The following is an 18509-nucleotide window of genomic DNA, read 5'->3' as shown; positions in this document are numbered from 1 at the left end:
CTCTACTGCTTAAGCCATACCTCCCACCCCATTTTGTTCTGGTTATTTTTGAGATCTGGGCTTGAGTTTTTTTTGGTTTGGTTTGGTTTTGATTTCTTTCACTCATATGGGCATAGACAGTAATCCTCTACTTTATACTTCCTGCCAATAGGCTGTCACTGAGATGACAGGCACACACCACCACACCCAAATTTTTCTGTTAAGATGGGGTCTTGTATTTGCCCTTAACTTTAAATCCATTAATGGATTTCATAGCTTAAAGATAGACTTGTGGCCAACTGCTAAGATATTGAAATTAATTATAGCCTCTTGGGCAAAGGCATGATGTTAATGAAGTTGAATTAAGCCATAGAACACAAAGGATAACAGGAACTTATCTGGAAGGAGAGGAGATCAAAACTTAGATCTTCTTCCTCTTCCTCTCAGGATCTTTTTTGACATTGAAGGCCATAGTTTATTGCCTTTCTTCTCTCTAGGTCATAGATTTCTTATCTAGAACAGAGAGACATTGAACTAGGTCATATAAGGCCCTGGCTGTCAGTGTTCTCATTTTGGCCCCACCCCTGGCCTTTATTTTTAACATATAAGGGGATTGGGTTCTTGGCAGGGAAGGTTATAAAGGTATTGGTTTAAGGCAGTGGAGGGTAGTAGTATTATCTTTCTCCTCTTAAAAGCAAACTGATTATCTCCTTTAAGTATTCTCTCATTATTCTACATAATTTCTTCTGTGTTTCCTTCCATCTTTCCATAAAAGGTTGAAGTATTTGAAGTTGAAGCTCTTAAAAGTATAAGAGCAACTCCAAACTAGCATTTGTATTTTAAAATGTTAGTAGTTACTTATGTTTAGCAAAATTAAAATATAACCACTTAAATATCTGGGGAAAATATTCTCATCTTTTACTGTCAATATATTTTAATTTTTTGTTGTGCAGTTTATTACTTTAAAACATGTAACTTTTTATTTCCTTTAGTCTCAAGCTATTAAGTCTCAAGCATAATAAATTAGAGACCTGGACTCATTATTCTTATACTTACCTTACGCATAATGAGGCCTAACACATGTAAAGGAATTCAGTAAATAGAACTACTTTTATGAGTTGATTTTTGTGTGTTGTAAGTAAACTTTTTATAGGTTAGCAATTGTTATTTTAAGTTTGATTTTAAAATAATGCTTCAGATTTAAAACTTAAAAAGCAAATTAAACTTTTATGCACATTTGTGAAGCCAGGAGTGGGAGGGGGTTTGCACATCTGTAATCCCATGTAATCCCAGCTATTTGGAAGGTAGAGACAAGAATAATGTAATTCCAAGGCAGCTTCAACCACAGTTAGCTTGAGACTCTATCTGAAAAACAAAAAAATCCCTGAAGGTCTGGGGATCTGGCTTAATAATACATGAAGAATAAAAACCAGATTCTAATATCTTTTAGATTAAAATTTTATTTTTTTTGAAACAGAGTCTTAGTCATAGCCTAGGTTAGTCTTGAACTTGCAGTCCTACCTACTACCTATCTCCCAACTGCTGGAATTATAGGCATGAGTCATCATGCCTGGCCAAAATTTCTGTACTGCAAAACATTATGTGCTAGTTATCTTTGCAAGAAATAATAACGAAAAATGTGTTATCTAAATTATCTTAAATAGAATTTTCAATTATATGCTAAGATTGCAATATGTTTATTCATCAATACTTGAGTATTTTAAATCAAAGTAAATGCTTTTTTTGGGGGGGGGGGGTTCTGGTTGTGGGCCTGAACTCAGGGCCTGGGCACTGTCCGTCAGCTCTTCTAGCGCTCTACCACTTGAGCCACAGTGCCACTTCTGGCTTTTTTCTTTTTGCTAATGTGGTGCTGAGGAATCGAACCCAGGGCCTCATGCATGCAAGGCAAGCGCTCTACCACTGAGCCACCTTCCCAGCCCCAAAGTAAATGCTTCTTTAACTGAAGGTTTATTTCCTAGCTTTGAGAACATCAATTAACTTAAACAAAGCAACATCATGCAACTGTAAGGTAGCCTTTAAAGCCTGCAAATGTGTATTAGTAATCCTAAACCCTAGCTGAGGAATAATCAATATAGTCAACTCTAGAATTTTGTTTTGCATCACATGAATTATCCACCAATCTTCAGCCAAGCTGTTATAATGTTGTGATGAATAAAATTTGGAGATCTAAGAATAATATATTGGAATCTTTTTTTTTTTTTTTACTTTACATGAAAAGCAGTATGTAGTAACAAGACCCAGAACAGTGTTTAATGTAATGAAAGCATTTCTTCATTTCTGCTTCTCAAACCACGTGAGCTTTGGGGACAGAAGTACTCATTACACTTGAACACTGAAAAAAAGCAAAAAAAAAGGACTCTTATGTATATCTTGGGTAATACATACCTTCTTTATGTGTTTCCTATTCTAGTTTCAATTCTTTAGTTTTACTTGAAAAATTTTATCTTTCCATTTTCTTTAGTTCTTGTAGGTACTAGCATAACTTTGGTAGATTATGGCCTTCAATTAAAAAAATAACTTATCATCAGAGTTTTTTGTTGAAATTTAGAATAAAGGAAGTTTAAGCAGTGTGTATCGCATGTTCATTATTGTTTTAGTTATACTTGAGATCTGTGGAGGCAAAACAGAGAATATAAGAGTCCAGTTGTATAAATAAGTTGTTTGTGTTGAACAAGAGAATGATATGAATGCTTACAAGTTATATGTTTTCATGGTAAAGCAGACCAGCATGTCATCTGCCACTGAGATTGTATGATACAATAATACTGTATAATCAGAATGTATAATCAGTGAGGGCAGTATTAGCACAACTTTGCCTTTATATGTGTAAGTAAAATTAGAGAACAAAGCACATGTTGAAAGTAATTTAAGGTGTCTATCTTATCTTTGTTTCGAACTTAGCCTTATTACCAGTGTATGTGTTCAAGCATCTGGTTTATCCTTACTGGGAGGATAAGGATATAGGACTTCTATAATCCTGCTGATTCTTTTGGGGAATGCTTCATTGTTAAGAGTAGAAGCTTCTACTTGTTTACCTGTGAAATAGAGCAAGATTTTGAATATGTCAAAGCAAGAAAAGTAATATCTCATCAAAAAACTCCTTTCTCAAGGTGTATTTTACAATATTAAGCTAATACTGTACATGGTCTTCCATAGTCCATAATTTAATTTTAGTATTTATAATCCTTTAGGTCATATGTAAAATGAGGATTACTTGGTTCTCTTCTGTGTTTTTCAGCCCTTTCAAGACTGTTGAAGTTCCACAAGTGCTTATAGCTAATGTCTAGGTTTAAAGAAAGTGACTATCAGGATATAAAAGGCTGCCCTTTTTCTGCCAATGTGTCCTGGTATTCTTTCCTATACTCTCATTTTCTAAAAGCTTACTTGGTGGATTCTTTTTTTTTTTTTGGTCAGTTGTGGGGCCTGAACTCTGGGCCTGGACACTGTCCCGTAGCTCTTAAGCTCAAGGTTAGTGCTCTACCACTTGAACCACAGTGCCACTTCCAGTTTTTTCTGTTTATGTGGTACTGAGGAATCAAGGCAAGCACTCTTCCACTGAGCCACTTTCCCAGCCCCTTGGTGGATTCTTTTTCAGATTATTTTCATATTTTAAAATGAGTATAAAACTCATCCTCAGTCTTGTTTTTGTGAACTGTCTTGACAGTTTTCAAATAGTCATGTAGTGATAAGTAGAAGTTTCATTGCTATTACTTTCTGCATAATACAAATCAGGATTGATATACTGATAATTACTTTAAAACATGTCTATTTAGTTTATAAGCCAGTGCAATTTGCATGAATGCAGATTTTTCTGATATTTTTATTTCAGAAGAAACACACACTGGTTTTATAGCAAAATGTAGTATATTTTAAACCAGTCTTGAAAAGATTGTTCTAAGCTATAACGTGTAGATCCTTTCAAAAGTTGAGGGAAGGTAGAATATAAAATCTTCTACTTCATCCGTAAACAATCCTAGAACCTACATGATACGTTATATTTTGCAAGAGTTTTCAAAATCATATGAGCATTAATTTTTATCATGACAGCTTATATTTTGTAATTTTAAATACATTTTTGAACTTTGAATACAGTAATAGCTCCTTTCTCATTGGGTAGGTGGAAATGAGATTGATAGCAATATTTGATATCTGATACTTGTCACAATTTAGTCAATTAACATTGTATTTTTCTAAAATTTTTAATTTGCATGCATTTGTAGGATGAGGGAGTTTTATTGCAATGCAAGTCTTCTCTACACTGTGCAGTTTGAACAAATTCGTGTCTACCATTTTGTGATTCCTCTCCTTTCCCCTTCAGGCAGCATTTACTGGGTTTTATTATGCTGTTTGTGCACACGCACGTGCATGCACCTGCTCCTCAGTCTTCATCACTCTTCAGTATTTTTCTCCCCATCCTGCCCTCTTTTCTTTGGTACCTTCCTAGGTGGTCAGTCATTTTATATTTATGCCCCATTATTGTTACTGTTAGCATCATTTTAAGTCTTTTCTCCACAAATTGAAAACTGAAAAACTTTTGAGAACTCTTACCCAGTCAACATAAAATCTTGGGTTCCATTAATTTTTCTGCAAAAAAATAAGACTTTTTCTTTATGTCTAAATAATAGTTCATGGTGTGCACACATACATATGGTGTGTGTCTGTCTTTTATATTGATTATCTTTTATATTGATTTACTCCCCTTCAGGTAAATGCCCAAGTGGTGTGGCTGAATCATAAGATAGATTTATTTTTAGTGTTTTTGAGGAACCTCCATACTGATTTCCGCAGTAGCAATCAGTATAAGTCCCATTTTTAAAATATAGTCTTTATCACGTAGAACTCAACTGACATATTTTTACAAAGCTTTTTATGATAGAGATATAGTAGTAGACATTTAGGAGACATTTGTGAACTAGCTATCTTCATATTTAGAAGATTCGTAGGCTTAACTAACTCAAAAGCTTAGTAGGAAAAATTAACAAATTAGTTTTGGACTCTGTATAGTGAAAGAAGGTAGAACTGTTTGGAAAGATCCTGTAACTGCCAGAAGGCCATCTTGTCTATTATATTTTATTTCATTTGTTCTTACATTACTTTAAATACTTCCTAATATTTGTTTATATGGACTTCAAGCACCATGTAATCAGACATGATTATTTCTATAAAATGGAACTGGAAACTGAAGAAGTTTAGTGACTTAGAAGAAAAATCACAAAATGCATTGTTTTAACAGTGTGTTCTGTAGAATGACAGCTTCAGTGTCAACTGAAAACACCTTAGAACCACTTTAAACCTACTGTATCAGTTTGTTGATAGTTCCAACCATCTATGTTAGTCAGCCTTTCAGATAATTCAGAAGCATGTACAAGTTTGGAAAGTACTGTTAAACCCCAAGAAGGTCATTGTTCTAGTGAACAGCTGTTATGATTGGATATGCTATTCATCGGGGGTCTTTCCATTTAAAAAAATCAGTAAAGGCATTTATCTAGTTAACTGGTGATAAAGCTGGAATAAGAACCTGCTGTCTAGCATTCTTTCCATCATTCAGTGTTACTTTTCACCCTTTTTAATTCTCTGACAGCACCTTGTTTAGTCTACAAGGCTGATTCTGGTCCTTCAGCTTTAAAAAGCCTGCAACCCTATTTTAAACATCAAAGTAGAGTAAATAAATGAGCCTCTTGTCAAAATGCTTCTTATGTTTTTCTTTAGAGCTCTAAAGAACTGGTTCTGAATATTCTCTAGATCATGGAGTCCCCCTTTGGAAAATGAGTAAAAGGCAAAACGCTTTCTTAAGAAAAAAAATTTATGTATGTAATGAGTATAATGCTGTATCACAGAGATGTCTGGTCTCTCTTGAAGCATGTGGGTGGCTCAGTTAAGTAGGTAGTTTGCTGTTTGTGGGGACTTAATCTCCCCAGCATACATGCTTATTTTTCTGATTCCCCTTTTCTGTTTTCTGTGGTAATCATTTGTTGAGTGTTTAAAATGGTCTATCCTGCCACATGTCGTACATTTGGGCACATGGGTGAGTGGGAGATGCACTGGGGGTTTGAGAATATGTCAGGAGACTCAGAAGCAGCTTTCTCTGGTAGTTTCCCAGGTGTATTTTTTCAGAATGTATGTATGTATGTTGAGCAGAATACACTGTAAATTCATGAACCATAAATAATAAAATGCCTTGTAGTAAGCAAGTGAAGACACTGAGCTTTCAGAAAACAAGACTCTGATAAGACAAAAGATTTTATTCTTAAACTTATATAAGTGAACTGTATTTTCACTTTTCTTCTACCTTTTTTTGGGGGGAGGGGAGAAGATTGCAAAATGGAAAGATCCATATGGGATCATGTTAGACAGTGAGATTTATTGTTATTTTTTCAATGTATAAGGATATTTTTCATGCATTTCTTTAGAGAGTGAGATTTAAACACAAATATTGTAGGTCTTTATTTTTGTTTTGATATTAGTAATTCATGCTTCTAATTTTTACCATGTAAACTTCTTATACATTCATTATTATGAAATTCAGATCACTGAGTCAAATAAGTATCTGATAGATGTTTAAAGTGTGGTGCAATTATCTTTATCCCCACCCCCCAGATGTTAATATTCCAAGAGAAATGTATATCTTCCTAGAAATCAGAAAAACTTTAAACAGATAACTAAAAGTACTTTGTATATCCATAACATTCCAGGAATCTATATAGAAATGATAAAAGAATTACTATACTACATTAATTCTGCCAAAGAAATTTCTTTTTATAAGATACGTTTGAGATAAATGTATTGAAAGTATTATCCTTCAATGAGAGACATTGTAACTTATTGAGATCTTTAGTTATTGGCATTTGGAGGGATAAAAATTGGTTAGTAAAGTATTAATCAAGTTCTATTTTATGTAAGAGAATTTAGGTATTTTTAACCATTTTTTTAAACTTCATTGCTTCTTTTCCTTCTCTTCTAGGATCGAAGTAGAATGTATGACAGTTTGAATATGCACTCATTGGAAAATTCCCTTATTGATATTATGAGAGCAGAGCATGATCCTCTTAAGGGTATGTAAATTAAAATAAATTTATGCCAATACCAATTTTTCCACTTAGGTTCCCAGTTTGTATGGGTTGACCAGGTAGTATCTGTGGCAATGAATTACAGGTGGTGTGTGAAGAACCTTCTTCAACATTCTTGTTTCATATGTGCAGATTCTATATATAAATGAAATAAGTAATGGTTTTATGTTTTCTAATATATTCTGACTTCTTTTATATAAATGGAGAAACTCAACCAAGCTCTGCTGTCCTGAAGGGAGATACTAGTTGTCTATTTCCACATAATTAATTACCATAAAAGTTAGCTTAAAACAACCAATACATACTACCTATACTGTTTCAGTAGGTCAGAAATTTAGCAGCAAAACTAATGGATTGTGGTTCAGAACTTCTCATTGAATCAAAATCATAAATTATTTTGTAAACTTTCTTCATTTTTATTCTATAAAATAAAGCTACTTAAAAATTTCTTAGAAGATTTAGTCTACATATCCTGTACCTCTATTGTTGGCAGCTTAGCTGACCAGAATTGAATCATTTTGTTCTGCTTCTGGATTTTGCTTGGAAAAGTTTGTCTTTGTAATCCTTTATTTTAATGAGCTTGGAGTTCAGGGGCTATTTATTAGTGATTGTTGAGGCATGCTAATGATAATTGAATATAAATGAACAAATTCATATTTTAGGGTGGTTTTGTGTTTATCATCTTTGCTTGCTTGAGGCCTCTAATAGTTTTTGTGAGTATATTTGGAGTCTTGTTTTTTTCACTGTTGCAATGCTGTTTGTCTTGAATCTGCTGTTAAAGCCAATTGTGCTGGTGCATGTCTGTGATCCCAGCATTTGGGAGGCTGAAGCGGAAGAATCGTAAATTTAGGGACAGCCTGGGCTACATTGTGAGATCATCTGAAAACAAAGAAAAGAAAATTCTCCTCTTTGCTTTACCATCTTCTCTACAAAGAATACTCTTGGAAATTCTAGGACAAGGTATAATAAAGTCAAGCTTATTGTCAGTGGATAATGAAAAAGTTTTCATTGATACTTATTCCAATGTTCTATTAAAAGACTTTTTAATATGTTAGAGGAACTTTTCATTACACATAATTATCTCAGTATTTTTCTAACCTAGATTATTTTAAAAGTATAGAGAGGTAATAATCTAGAGAAAAGATCTTAAGAAAATAAAATGGGAATAGCAAAATGTCTTTTAAGAGTTTTTTTTCTCTAATAGGAAGTGAATTTAATTTTTTCAGTTAGAATAATTACTTCTAGCTCTGGGAAAGGCAAAACATGCCCAGTCTACCACCACTTTTAAGGATGATCATGGTGACAGATCTCTTTCTCATTGGAGTACTTTACATTCCCTTGTATTATGGCAAGAAAAGAAGAAAAATGAGAATCTCTAAAGCCACTTCTGCAAGTTGCCACCTGTATCTATTTAAAATTCCTACTGAATCCTGGCACATTTAAGATGTATCTTTCATTCTTAATGCTTCCTATAGTATCATATTACATATTTTCTTCCTCTCCAACCTTAGATCACTATACTTTTATGGGACTTAAACATCCAGTAGAATCTTCTTAGGAACTGATTAAAAATGGAAGGAACCAAACCAGGCTAATTCATACATTTGTTTTCCCTTCTTTCCTTCCTGATCTGAGTACCACTTTGCCTCTAGCCCAACACTTCTGCCTTCTCACCTCTTTTAATACAAAGACATCTCCCTCCAGAAAGTCTGATTCTTTGAAATGTTTTTTTAACAAATTTCTTCCTTTTATTTAAGTGATCTCATGTTAAAAAAAAAGCAAGGGGGCTGGGAAGGTGGCTCAGTGGTAGAGCGCTTGCCTTGCATGCATGAGGCCCTGGGTTCGATTCCCCAGCACCACATAAGCAAAAAAAAAAAGCCGGAAGTGGCGCTGTGGCTCAAGTGGTAGAGCGCTAGCCTTGAGCTGAAGAGCTGAGGGACAGTGCCCAGGCCCAGAGTTCAGGCCCCACAAAAAAAAAAAAAAAAAAAAGGTAAAAAAAAAAGCAAGGGAAGGCTAAAATTTTAAACTGAGTTTCTTTTTTCTCTTCATATTAGTGTTTGCAAAACAAAGTACCCCAAAGTTTAACATCTTAAAACAATGAACATTTATCACCTTATGTGATTTCTGTATATTAGAATTAAAGAAGCAAATTAACTGATTTTTTCTGGTTAAAGGATCTTTCATGAGATAGCAGTCAAAAGAAATTGGCTGAACCTGTTGTTTTCCCATCTGGCTTGAAGTATTTCTTCGCCAGGTGGCCCACTCATGTGCTGGCAAGTTGGGGTAAGGCTGCTGACGGAAGGACTCAGCCCACTGCTGTACGGGCCTCTCCTCAGGGCTGCCAAAGCATCTTGCCACTTAGCTGCTGGTATTTCATTTGGGGAGTGATGCAGCTCAGTGTAAACCCCTCCAAGTCTTTGGTGCCCTAGCCTCAGAGGTCTGTCAGCCCTGCTTTTTACGAGATGTGAATGCAAGGAGACATTAATCTGTGGAAGCCATCATGTTGGCTGGATATTAAAAAGCCAAAGGTATGCCTATCAATTCACCATCTAATCCCACTCTAAAGAAAGAAATAAACCAGTAAAAGTTAAAAAAAGAAAACCAGTGAAGTAATACTTAGAATGGGAAGCAAGTATCAGGTTACCAACCTTACTGAAAACAGTGATTATACTGATAGAAGCACCTTCTTATTCCCACTTATACCTGAAATGTTTCCTTTTCCTACACCCCAGTTATTTTTACAGGTCAGTAGGGAAACTCCATGTTTCACCTTAAATTTTTTATAGTTAGAAGTGGCACCTTGTCGTGAAAATGGTAGAGTACTAGCCTTGAGCAAAAAAGCTCAGGAACAGTGCCCAGGCCCTGAGATCAAGCCCACTGCCAACAACAACAAATAATTATGGTCTATACCAGTTAAGAAGGGTCTATCCCCAGTTCGGATGTGCATTTTAATCCCACTAAGTGTGCCCATATTTTGCAACAGTTTTTGGTTGTTACATTGTATGTGAAAGACATGGACTCTATTTACATGTAATATATACCTTACTGGGGAGAGAGACAGAACCTGCAAAACATAATATACATATAACTTTCATAGTGTTGGAAATACTACAGAGAGCAATGTAAAGTGCTTAATTAGTGGAAGTTCCAAGTTTATATGAGGGATGAAGGAAGCCAAATAAAAGATCTTACTGTGCGTTCATTTTTACCAAAAATTACTTATAACCTTCTCAGAGTATAAGGACAAAAAAATTTCAACTCATAAAAGTTAAGTTGAGTACGATAGGGAGAAGATCTGTCTCACCAGATCATGACTTTACCAGCGTTTGCTGAACAATTAGAGGAAACTCAGGGAAATGTTTAGAATGTGATTTTATGCCAAGAGGTATGGTTGCAAAACCTTTACCTTCTATGAATCCTTGTGTGTTTAGTGTGTGTGTGTGTGTGTGTGTGTGTGTGTGTGTGTGTGTGTGTGTGTGTGTGTGTGTGTGTGTGTGTGTGTGTGTGTGTGTGTGTGTGTGTGTGTGTGTGTGTGTGTGTGTGTGTGTGTGTGTGTGTGTGTGTGTGTGTGTGTGTTGCTAAACTCCTATTTTTAAGGCTCCTGAAGAAAAAAACTGTTTATCTTAGGGAATTTAACCCCTCAGTAAATAAGAAATTACTGCTTTAAAGTGCTAAGTGGATGTTGCAAGATCAAATTCTTAATGCTTTCCTGCATCCCATTGGCCTTAACATTTAGTTAAAACTAGAGTTACCAAATAATTAGCATACATTTCTTTGCTTCTTATTGAGAAGAGATATATTTTAGAATTAAGAAATTTTTATAAGAAAGTTTAAGTTTTGAGAAGGCAGAGGCTGTCAAACTGAGGACATGTTAAGCATATAGGCTTGAAACCATTCCCTGATGTGCAGTGCATATTGTGTAGAGCACATGTGGAGAAGTGCTGGCCGAGGGCAAAAAAAAATTATGAAAAATTGTGAAAGTATAATACATGGGTTAAATACAATAGAAAAAAACAAATGCCAGCTATAAATATGCAAAGCAGTTATCGCCACTCTTAGAAGGCCCTTACTTCCTATGACAGAGAGATGCATTTCTAAGAATGGAATATTTTTCATTCACCTGCCAAAAATAAAATTAGAGAGAAGCTGGGTGCAGGTGGCTCACACCTATAATCTTAGCTACTCAGGAGGCTGAGATCTGAAGATCATGGTTCAAAGCCTGTCCAAGAAAGTCCATGAGACTCTTACTAACCAAAAAGCAGGAAGTGGAGCCTTGGTGCAAATGGTAAAGCACTGATCTTGAGCAAAGAAATTTAGGGACAGTACCCAGGCACTTTAGGTCAAGGCCCAGGAATTTTCTATCATTGCTTACTTTCATTAATATTATTTCTTATTTGAAGATTATTGTTCCCATTCACTCTATACTTCCCTTAATAGCCTCTTTTCTATTTTTTTCCTTATTTAGAGGCTTTTATAAGCATTTTACTATGCATTCATATTTGCATATTTATTGATAAATATAAAAGCAGAGATTTAGAAACTATATATGTATTTAGATTTATTCATTAGCATTGACTGCTAGTCATGTGAGACTCATACAGTGTCTGTATCTAGGTTATTTCTTGTGGTTTGGGAGGAGGAGGTGAATATGAGTCTTCCAGTCTTCTATCTAGGAACTGTAGACCTAGATGCATAGCCATGTTAGAGAACGCATTCATTCAGTATTTTGTGTTCAATTGGAAGTCTCTGTAATCCCTAGTTTACTTGTACTTTCTCTTATATAACCTTACCGAGTATAAGTTATTTTGTATTAGAAGTTTTTTGTTTTTTAGAAAATTTGATTCCTTTTATCAGTACCTTTCTCACTTACTGTATAGTAGTTTAATATGGTTTGTCTTTTATCTTTTTGTTTGTTTTTTTGTTTTTTTTGGGTCTGGTCATGGGGCCTGAACTCTCGGCCTGGGCGCTGTCCCTCAGCTCTTCAGCTCAAGGCTAGCACTCTACCACTTGAGCCACAGCACCTCTTCCGGCTTTTTTCTTTTTGCTAATGTGGTGCTGAGGAATCGAACCCAGGGCCTCTGGCATGCAAGGCATGCGCTCTACCACTGAGCCACCTTCCCAGCCCCTTGTCTTTTATCTTTTAAACCAAGCTAATCATGAGAATAGTGACTATGTCTGTTTTTTCATTTGTGTTGAATCAGCATTTATGATAATACCAAGCAAATATAGGGGTATCTCAATAGATGGTTGGTTACATAACTAAACTTATATGTAACCATTCAGATTTTTAATTAATACTTACTTAGAAATTTAGAAAATGGCCATAGAATATCATGCATGGAAGACACTGTGCAACAGTTCCACTGCAGTTACACTATTTTGAACTTGTAAATGAAATTCAGTTTCGTCTATATTCTTACAGGATACATTTAATACATTTGTTTTTAAAGTTATAATTAACATATTCTCCTAAACTTAGGGTAAGTTGGAAATACTGTAAGTCAAAAACTCATTTAATACACTTACCAAACATCATACATATCTCAGCCTAGCCTAGTATGCTCAGATGTATTACCCCCTTAGTTAAAAGTTATCTAACACACTTATTTATAGTAGTGCCAATAGCTCAGAATTTATAGAATACCATACAAAAATTTATGGTTATGTGGCACTATTATAAAGAAGGGACTTTCTGTTTTTAACCTTTTCACAGGTTTTATTACCACTGGTAATCTTTATTTGCTTATTTGTTATTCTTAACAACAGTCAGCATTATTTTCATTTAAACCCCCTTTATAGTGCAAGTTTTGCAGGCTTTAGTTCATGTTAGTTTTAATATTAATTACATGTCAATTATATTATAAAATACATGATAGTATATTATCTTGTTTGATGATTAATGACTTAAATTTAGTTTTCTATTGTTTTGCTTTTGTGACTATTTTTACTTGAAAGAAACATTTTGGTATTGCATTACTTGGTGTTTCTTTTTATATTTTATAGTATTGATTGGATAAAAACCTAGAACTTTTTGTATTGGTAAGTGAAAAAAATTTATGGTACGATCCTTGTTTAAGAGTAAGTTAGATTAATTTCAACTGAATCTAACATAGATTGCTATTTATTAGATAGAAGTAAGGAATAATTCTGTTGCTCTCTTGGGGTATGGTACTTTGGATCTAAGGGTCTTTTCTACATTTGTATGATCTCATTCTTAGGCTTTTATGAGGCATGCATTGAGATTTGGGAGTGAGGTCAGGAATGACTGTCCTGCCCCTTGGATCTGAGCAGAGATTGGAGTTATTCAAGGTTGGTAATGACCACACTCTTAAGTGGATTTTACCAGACTTTTTATGAAATTTTTAGATTCAGAAATAAAGGTGAAATGTAGATGATGAGAAAATATTGGATGAGTCTACCAGAACCAGTAGGGCAATGCTTTATTTTAAGCACATAAAGAACTATTAGCTCTCTTCCATTAAGGCTACTTGGGAAGAGTGATTATTATACCTACCACATTTATCATACATCATTGATATGATTTAGTTCCTCAACTAACATGGAGATATTGACCCTTACTGTATAGTTGGACAACCATGGCTTGCGTTTAGCAATCATTGCCCAAGTTTCAACTGCTAACAAGTGAAGAAGAATTTGTAGCTCGAGTTTGTACTTTTAACCTCTGTGTCCATATGGCCTCCTTTTTAATTGGTTAATTCTAACCTATGTTCTTATACTATATGGCTTAGGTGTTTCGATTTCTCTTAAAAAATATTGACAAAGTGCATGATAATGTTTGTTCTTTAGCCATTACCTCCTCACTGAAGACAAATTAATTTCATTATTAATCATATTAGAGCTTTGGAATTCACTTTTCTCATCTACAGGCTACACTCTTTAAGACCCTCAGTATATGTCTGATACCTTAGGTAGGATTGAATGCTATTTATATGAGCACTCTGTCACCATTACGTTCAGCGTATGGATATGTCAGACAAAGGGATGAGTCGCATCCTAGACAGGACACAGCAGGCAGGCCAGTGTGAGGTTTTCCTGAGGCTACTCAAGAGCAGCACCCAATTTAAAACTTACAAATTATTTATTTCTGGGATTTTCTAGTCTTTTAGTAGTTCCAGCCCATGCTTATAACTGTAACTGAAATTGTAGTAAGTGAAATCAAGAATAAAGGAAATTGTTTTTACTAGTGAAAATAGTTATAAAGGAGAGAAAAATTTAATTTTGGAAAAAAAAATGAAAAGGACTTTTTCTTTTTTTCCCTACTCCTATAATACTTAGGGATTTAGAAAATTAGCTGAAATAAAATCTTATTACCAATTCAACATTTCAATATTCAAAAACCTATTATGTGCCAGGTTCTGTTGTTGATTTCAGAAATATAGTTAAGAATAAGAGTCAGTCTCTGCACTTGGAGGTGTTATATTTTCTAAAGTGTAGCAATAAGAAACTGTTAGGTGATAAAAAGGTGGTTATTACAGAGATAGTGAAAGGAAGAAAGACCAGCTGGTATTTTGGCAGGATGACTTGTGATGCCATCTATTTCAGATCTGAATGAAGTAAAGAGAACAAGCTTTAACCGTATCTAGGCAAATGGGTTCTAAGCAGAAGTAGAAAGATTCTGAAATGGCAAGTGCCTGTCGCATTTCAAGAGCAGCAAAAGCCAACACAGTTATAATGATGTAAGGAGCCAGATGTAATCTGGACATTAATTTGGCCTAAGTAATAATCTGTATAGTTGTATCTAGTTGTTAAATTTCTTAGGATTTAAGTTTATTTTTATTTTTTGTAGTACTAGAGTTTGAAATCCAGTCCTTGCTCTTACTAGAGTCATATCTCCAGCCCTGTTTTTTTCTGGAAATTTTTGAGGTCCTGCCCAGGGAAGGGTTACCTGCGTTAGGCTTTAGTTAGGATAAACAGGCACACACTCCCCTGTCTACCTCTTTATTGAGAGGGGGTTTTGTGAACTTTTTTTGCTCAGACTGGCCTCACAGTGTAATTGCAACAATCTCAGCCTCCCAACTAGCTAGTAATACAGGCATGAGCCACTACAGGTACTAGCCTCTTAATATTTTTAATTGTTTAGTATATATCTACTGTGGCTAATAATGGACAATAGCTTTTGAATACAAATTACTAGTTTAAATCATATTAGATGAATAAAGCAATATTTAAGTTACTATAAGCAATATTTAAGTTACTTAGTTTGTCACTGACACCTTAAGGCACACATTTTTCAAAATTATTTTAAATTAAATGTTCTCTTAATAGAAAATAAAGACTGTTCCCAGTGGCTTAGTGGTAGTAGAGTGCTGGCTTAGCATGCATGAAGCCCTGGGTTCGATTCCTCAGCACCACATAAACAGAAAAGGCTGGAAGTGGTACTGTGACTCAAGTGGTAGAGAGCTAGCCTTGAGCAAAAAGCAGCTCAGGAACAGTGCCCAGTCCCTGAGTTCAAGCCCCAGGACGGCCAAAAAAAAAAAAAAGAAAATAAGGACTTGAGAAGTAGTTACATACTCATTATCCATAGTTGTACTAAAATGATTATGAAAAGATGAGACATGCTGGTAATCAACAAGGAGAATGAGCAGGAAGATCACCAGTTCAAGGCCAACCTGGGCCACAGAAGAAGAAAAAAAATCATTGCTAAAGGACTTCATTTGTCAGCTTAGGTTCTTCTGGGTTAAGAGCAAACACTGAAGATTAATTGAGAAAGATGGCTCTCTCCTAGAAACTAACACTGCATGATTTAAGTTCCCTTTTTCTTCTTTTGTTATCCTTAGTACCCAGTTTTTGCCTCCTAGACTAAGATGGCTTTTTTCAGTATAGATATCCTATTTGTATTCCAAAAAGCAAAAACCAAGAAAATTTCCTCTCTTTTTAAGGATACTTATAGGAATTACACACTAATTGTATTTTACAACTTACTGGCAAGGTCTTAAGTCACACTTAGCTGCAATAGAGGGAAGAAATTCAGTTTTTACTTAGGCAGCTCTCTCTGTGCCTGTGGATGTGCCACACATCCAGCACCACGAGCAAGTAACTAGAAAGAAAATGGTTGTAGGTACCACAAGCCTTCTAGACAACAGGGAAAAGTTTGTTTTGAAGCTTGTGGGATTTTTCATATTCTATTCAAGATAAAAAGTTACGCATTGTGTGATCACTTTCTGACTCATTGGTAAGTGAACTTGTCCTATGGGCCTCCCTACCTTTCCCTACATTATGTTATCGTGTGAGTACAATGTTAAGATACCTTCAAGCCAAACTGCTGAGATTCAGATCTTGGCAGGTTGGCAAGTTCTTAGAATAATTTAATAATAGCAACAGTTAACTTAGAAAGTATACTAATATTGAATAAAGGAAAAGTAATTGGAAAATTTGAGTCTAAATTTGCTTACTTAATTCACCTTGGAGGCTTTTTTTTTATTTTGAATTTTACATATGTGGTACTCCTTTTAAATCTATTCAGAGCCAAGATGTCAAAAAGATTAGTTGTTACCTGCATCTTGGGATAAATAAAATGAACAGTGAACTTGCTATATAGATATAATGTAGCAAGTGAAAGGAGGCCTCAGGAAAAAGGCTTGGCTTGGCTTATTTTTTCTAGGAAGTCTTGCCTGAATCCTTTGATTTTATTAAGGTTGTATATTTGTCTGCCTGTGCTAGCACATCCTAAGAAAGACTGTATCTTCCTTATATTTGTACCCTTCACATCCTGCACTGTCAGTAACATAACCTGTTACACTAAATTGCAATGTGTTTTATGTGTTATTGCCACTTTCATAGGGATTTGTTAGTTTCTGTCTCAAGTCAGAAACAATAGTATTTTTTAGATGGCCTTAAATTGTTCTCTAATTTTCATAATCTGAAATAAGATGCTTTAGAAATAGTCATATTTCCCAAGTAAACTATGAAATTTCCAAGTAATGAACCATCTTAACTGAAATTCAGATTAGGAAAGTGGTTTCCTGGCTCTTTCTGTCTTGTTCCTCTTCCACATATTTTCTAATTTTTACTCTATTTTAAGGTACCAGAACAATAAACTTATTTGTTTTTAGAGTATGTGAGCTTTATTTAAGAGGTCATTTAGGTAACTAGTTTCTTGTTTTATGAAATGTAGGAATATATAAAATATGGTAATTGTCCTTTGGAGGGGGGGGAGAGTAAAACTTATTTTAACTATATTGACTCTGAGGTCCAAATATGTCTTAGCTATTTCAATTAGATCTCGGGCTAAGTGTGTAAATACGTATATCGCCTTCATATGTGTATATATGTGTATATGTATGTGCTTTTAAGATAAAGATCAGATTATGTCACTCATTCTTGTATTTGTAGATGATCAAATTAACTTCATAGCTAAAAGATAAGCCAGTACACTCTGTCCTGTACCTTTTAAAACTTACTTGCTGAGGTAGAAAAAGCAGACACTGCTCCTCGGTGTATTCTCTTTACCATTTAGGCTACCTCATGGTATCTTGTTACTGTATTGTGTAGCTTATGCTGAAAGTTGCTTTCTAATATCTCCCAGAGATTCAGGATCAGAGAAAAATCCTATCTTTCAATGGCTCAGTTCAGTGATATAAAAACATTGGGTAAAAAAAAACCACACTGTGTTCTGTGCATCTCATTATATAATATTATACAATACTGTGGTCCCTTTTGCGTTTTGTAAATACAAAATGATATGTAAATCATAATGATTTGTAAATATAAAATGAAAACTGAGTCAAAAAAATACTTGGATATACTGTTCCTAAGCTTTTGATATTTTCAGTTCTTATTTCTTATTTTTAAACAAGTTACAAACGCTGTAAACAAGTTACATTTCCAATAACCGCCATAACAATATGCTTAAATATTTTCATTAAACTTCTTTCTTTTTTTTTTTGGTCAGTCATGGGGCTTGAACTCTCTGGGCTTAGGCGCTGCCCCTGCACTCTTCAGCTAAAAGTGAGCGCTCTACTGCTTGAGCCACAGCACCACTTCTGGTTTTCTAGTGGTTTATTGGAGATAAGAGTCTAATGCACTTTCTTGCCCAGGCTGGCTTTGACCGTGATCCTCAAATCTCAGCCTGAGTAGCTAGGATTATAGATGTGAGCCACTGGCACCCGGCTCATTAAACTTATTTATTTAAATATGACTTATTAAAAATCCATGTTGAGTTTTTGTTCTAAAATTTTTGTTGATTTTAATTTAGAAATGCAAATTCTTACAAAGTTTTGTTTGGGTTTTTGTTAGTATGTTTTGTTTTTTTGCAAAAGACATCTGTAGAGAAAATCCAAAGAATTTGAAAATTCAACATCCTATATTGAGTTTGGAGGACTAGAGTACTGATGCCTACATTGTTTTTTCATTTCAAAAGAACAAGTTGACAGTACTGTATTGTTGCTTTCCAATCATGTGATCTTTTGATCTAGGCAATAA

General features: G+C 34.7%; 1 protein-coding gene across 7 annotated transcripts in view; it reads left to right on the top strand.

Annotated features, from left to right (window-relative positions):
- Cpeb2 (cytoplasmic polyadenylation element binding protein 2) overlaps nucleotides 1-18509 on the top strand; it is a 51804-nt gene that overhangs the window by 6898 nt on the left and 26397 nt on the right. For all 7 annotated transcript variants that reach the window (XM_070012652.1, XM_070012649.1, XM_070012650.1 and 4 more), the window contains one exon: nucleotides 6962-7052. In XM_070012652.1, the coding sequence (XP_069868753.1) occupies nucleotides 6962-7052 (91 nt within the window). The remainder of the gene's footprint in view (nucleotides 1-6961; nucleotides 7053-18509) is intronic.

Source organism: Dipodomys merriami, unplaced genomic scaffold (assembly GCF_024711535.1).
Source record: "Dipodomys merriami isolate MVZ:Mamm:240054 unplaced genomic scaffold, mDipMer1.0.p SCAF_9, whole genome shotgun sequence".
Lineage (NCBI taxonomy): Eukaryota > Metazoa > Chordata > Mammalia > Rodentia > Heteromyidae > Dipodomys > Dipodomys merriami.
Note: the sequence above shows the minus strand (reverse complement) of the source record. Positions and strands in the feature narration are given on the sequence as shown.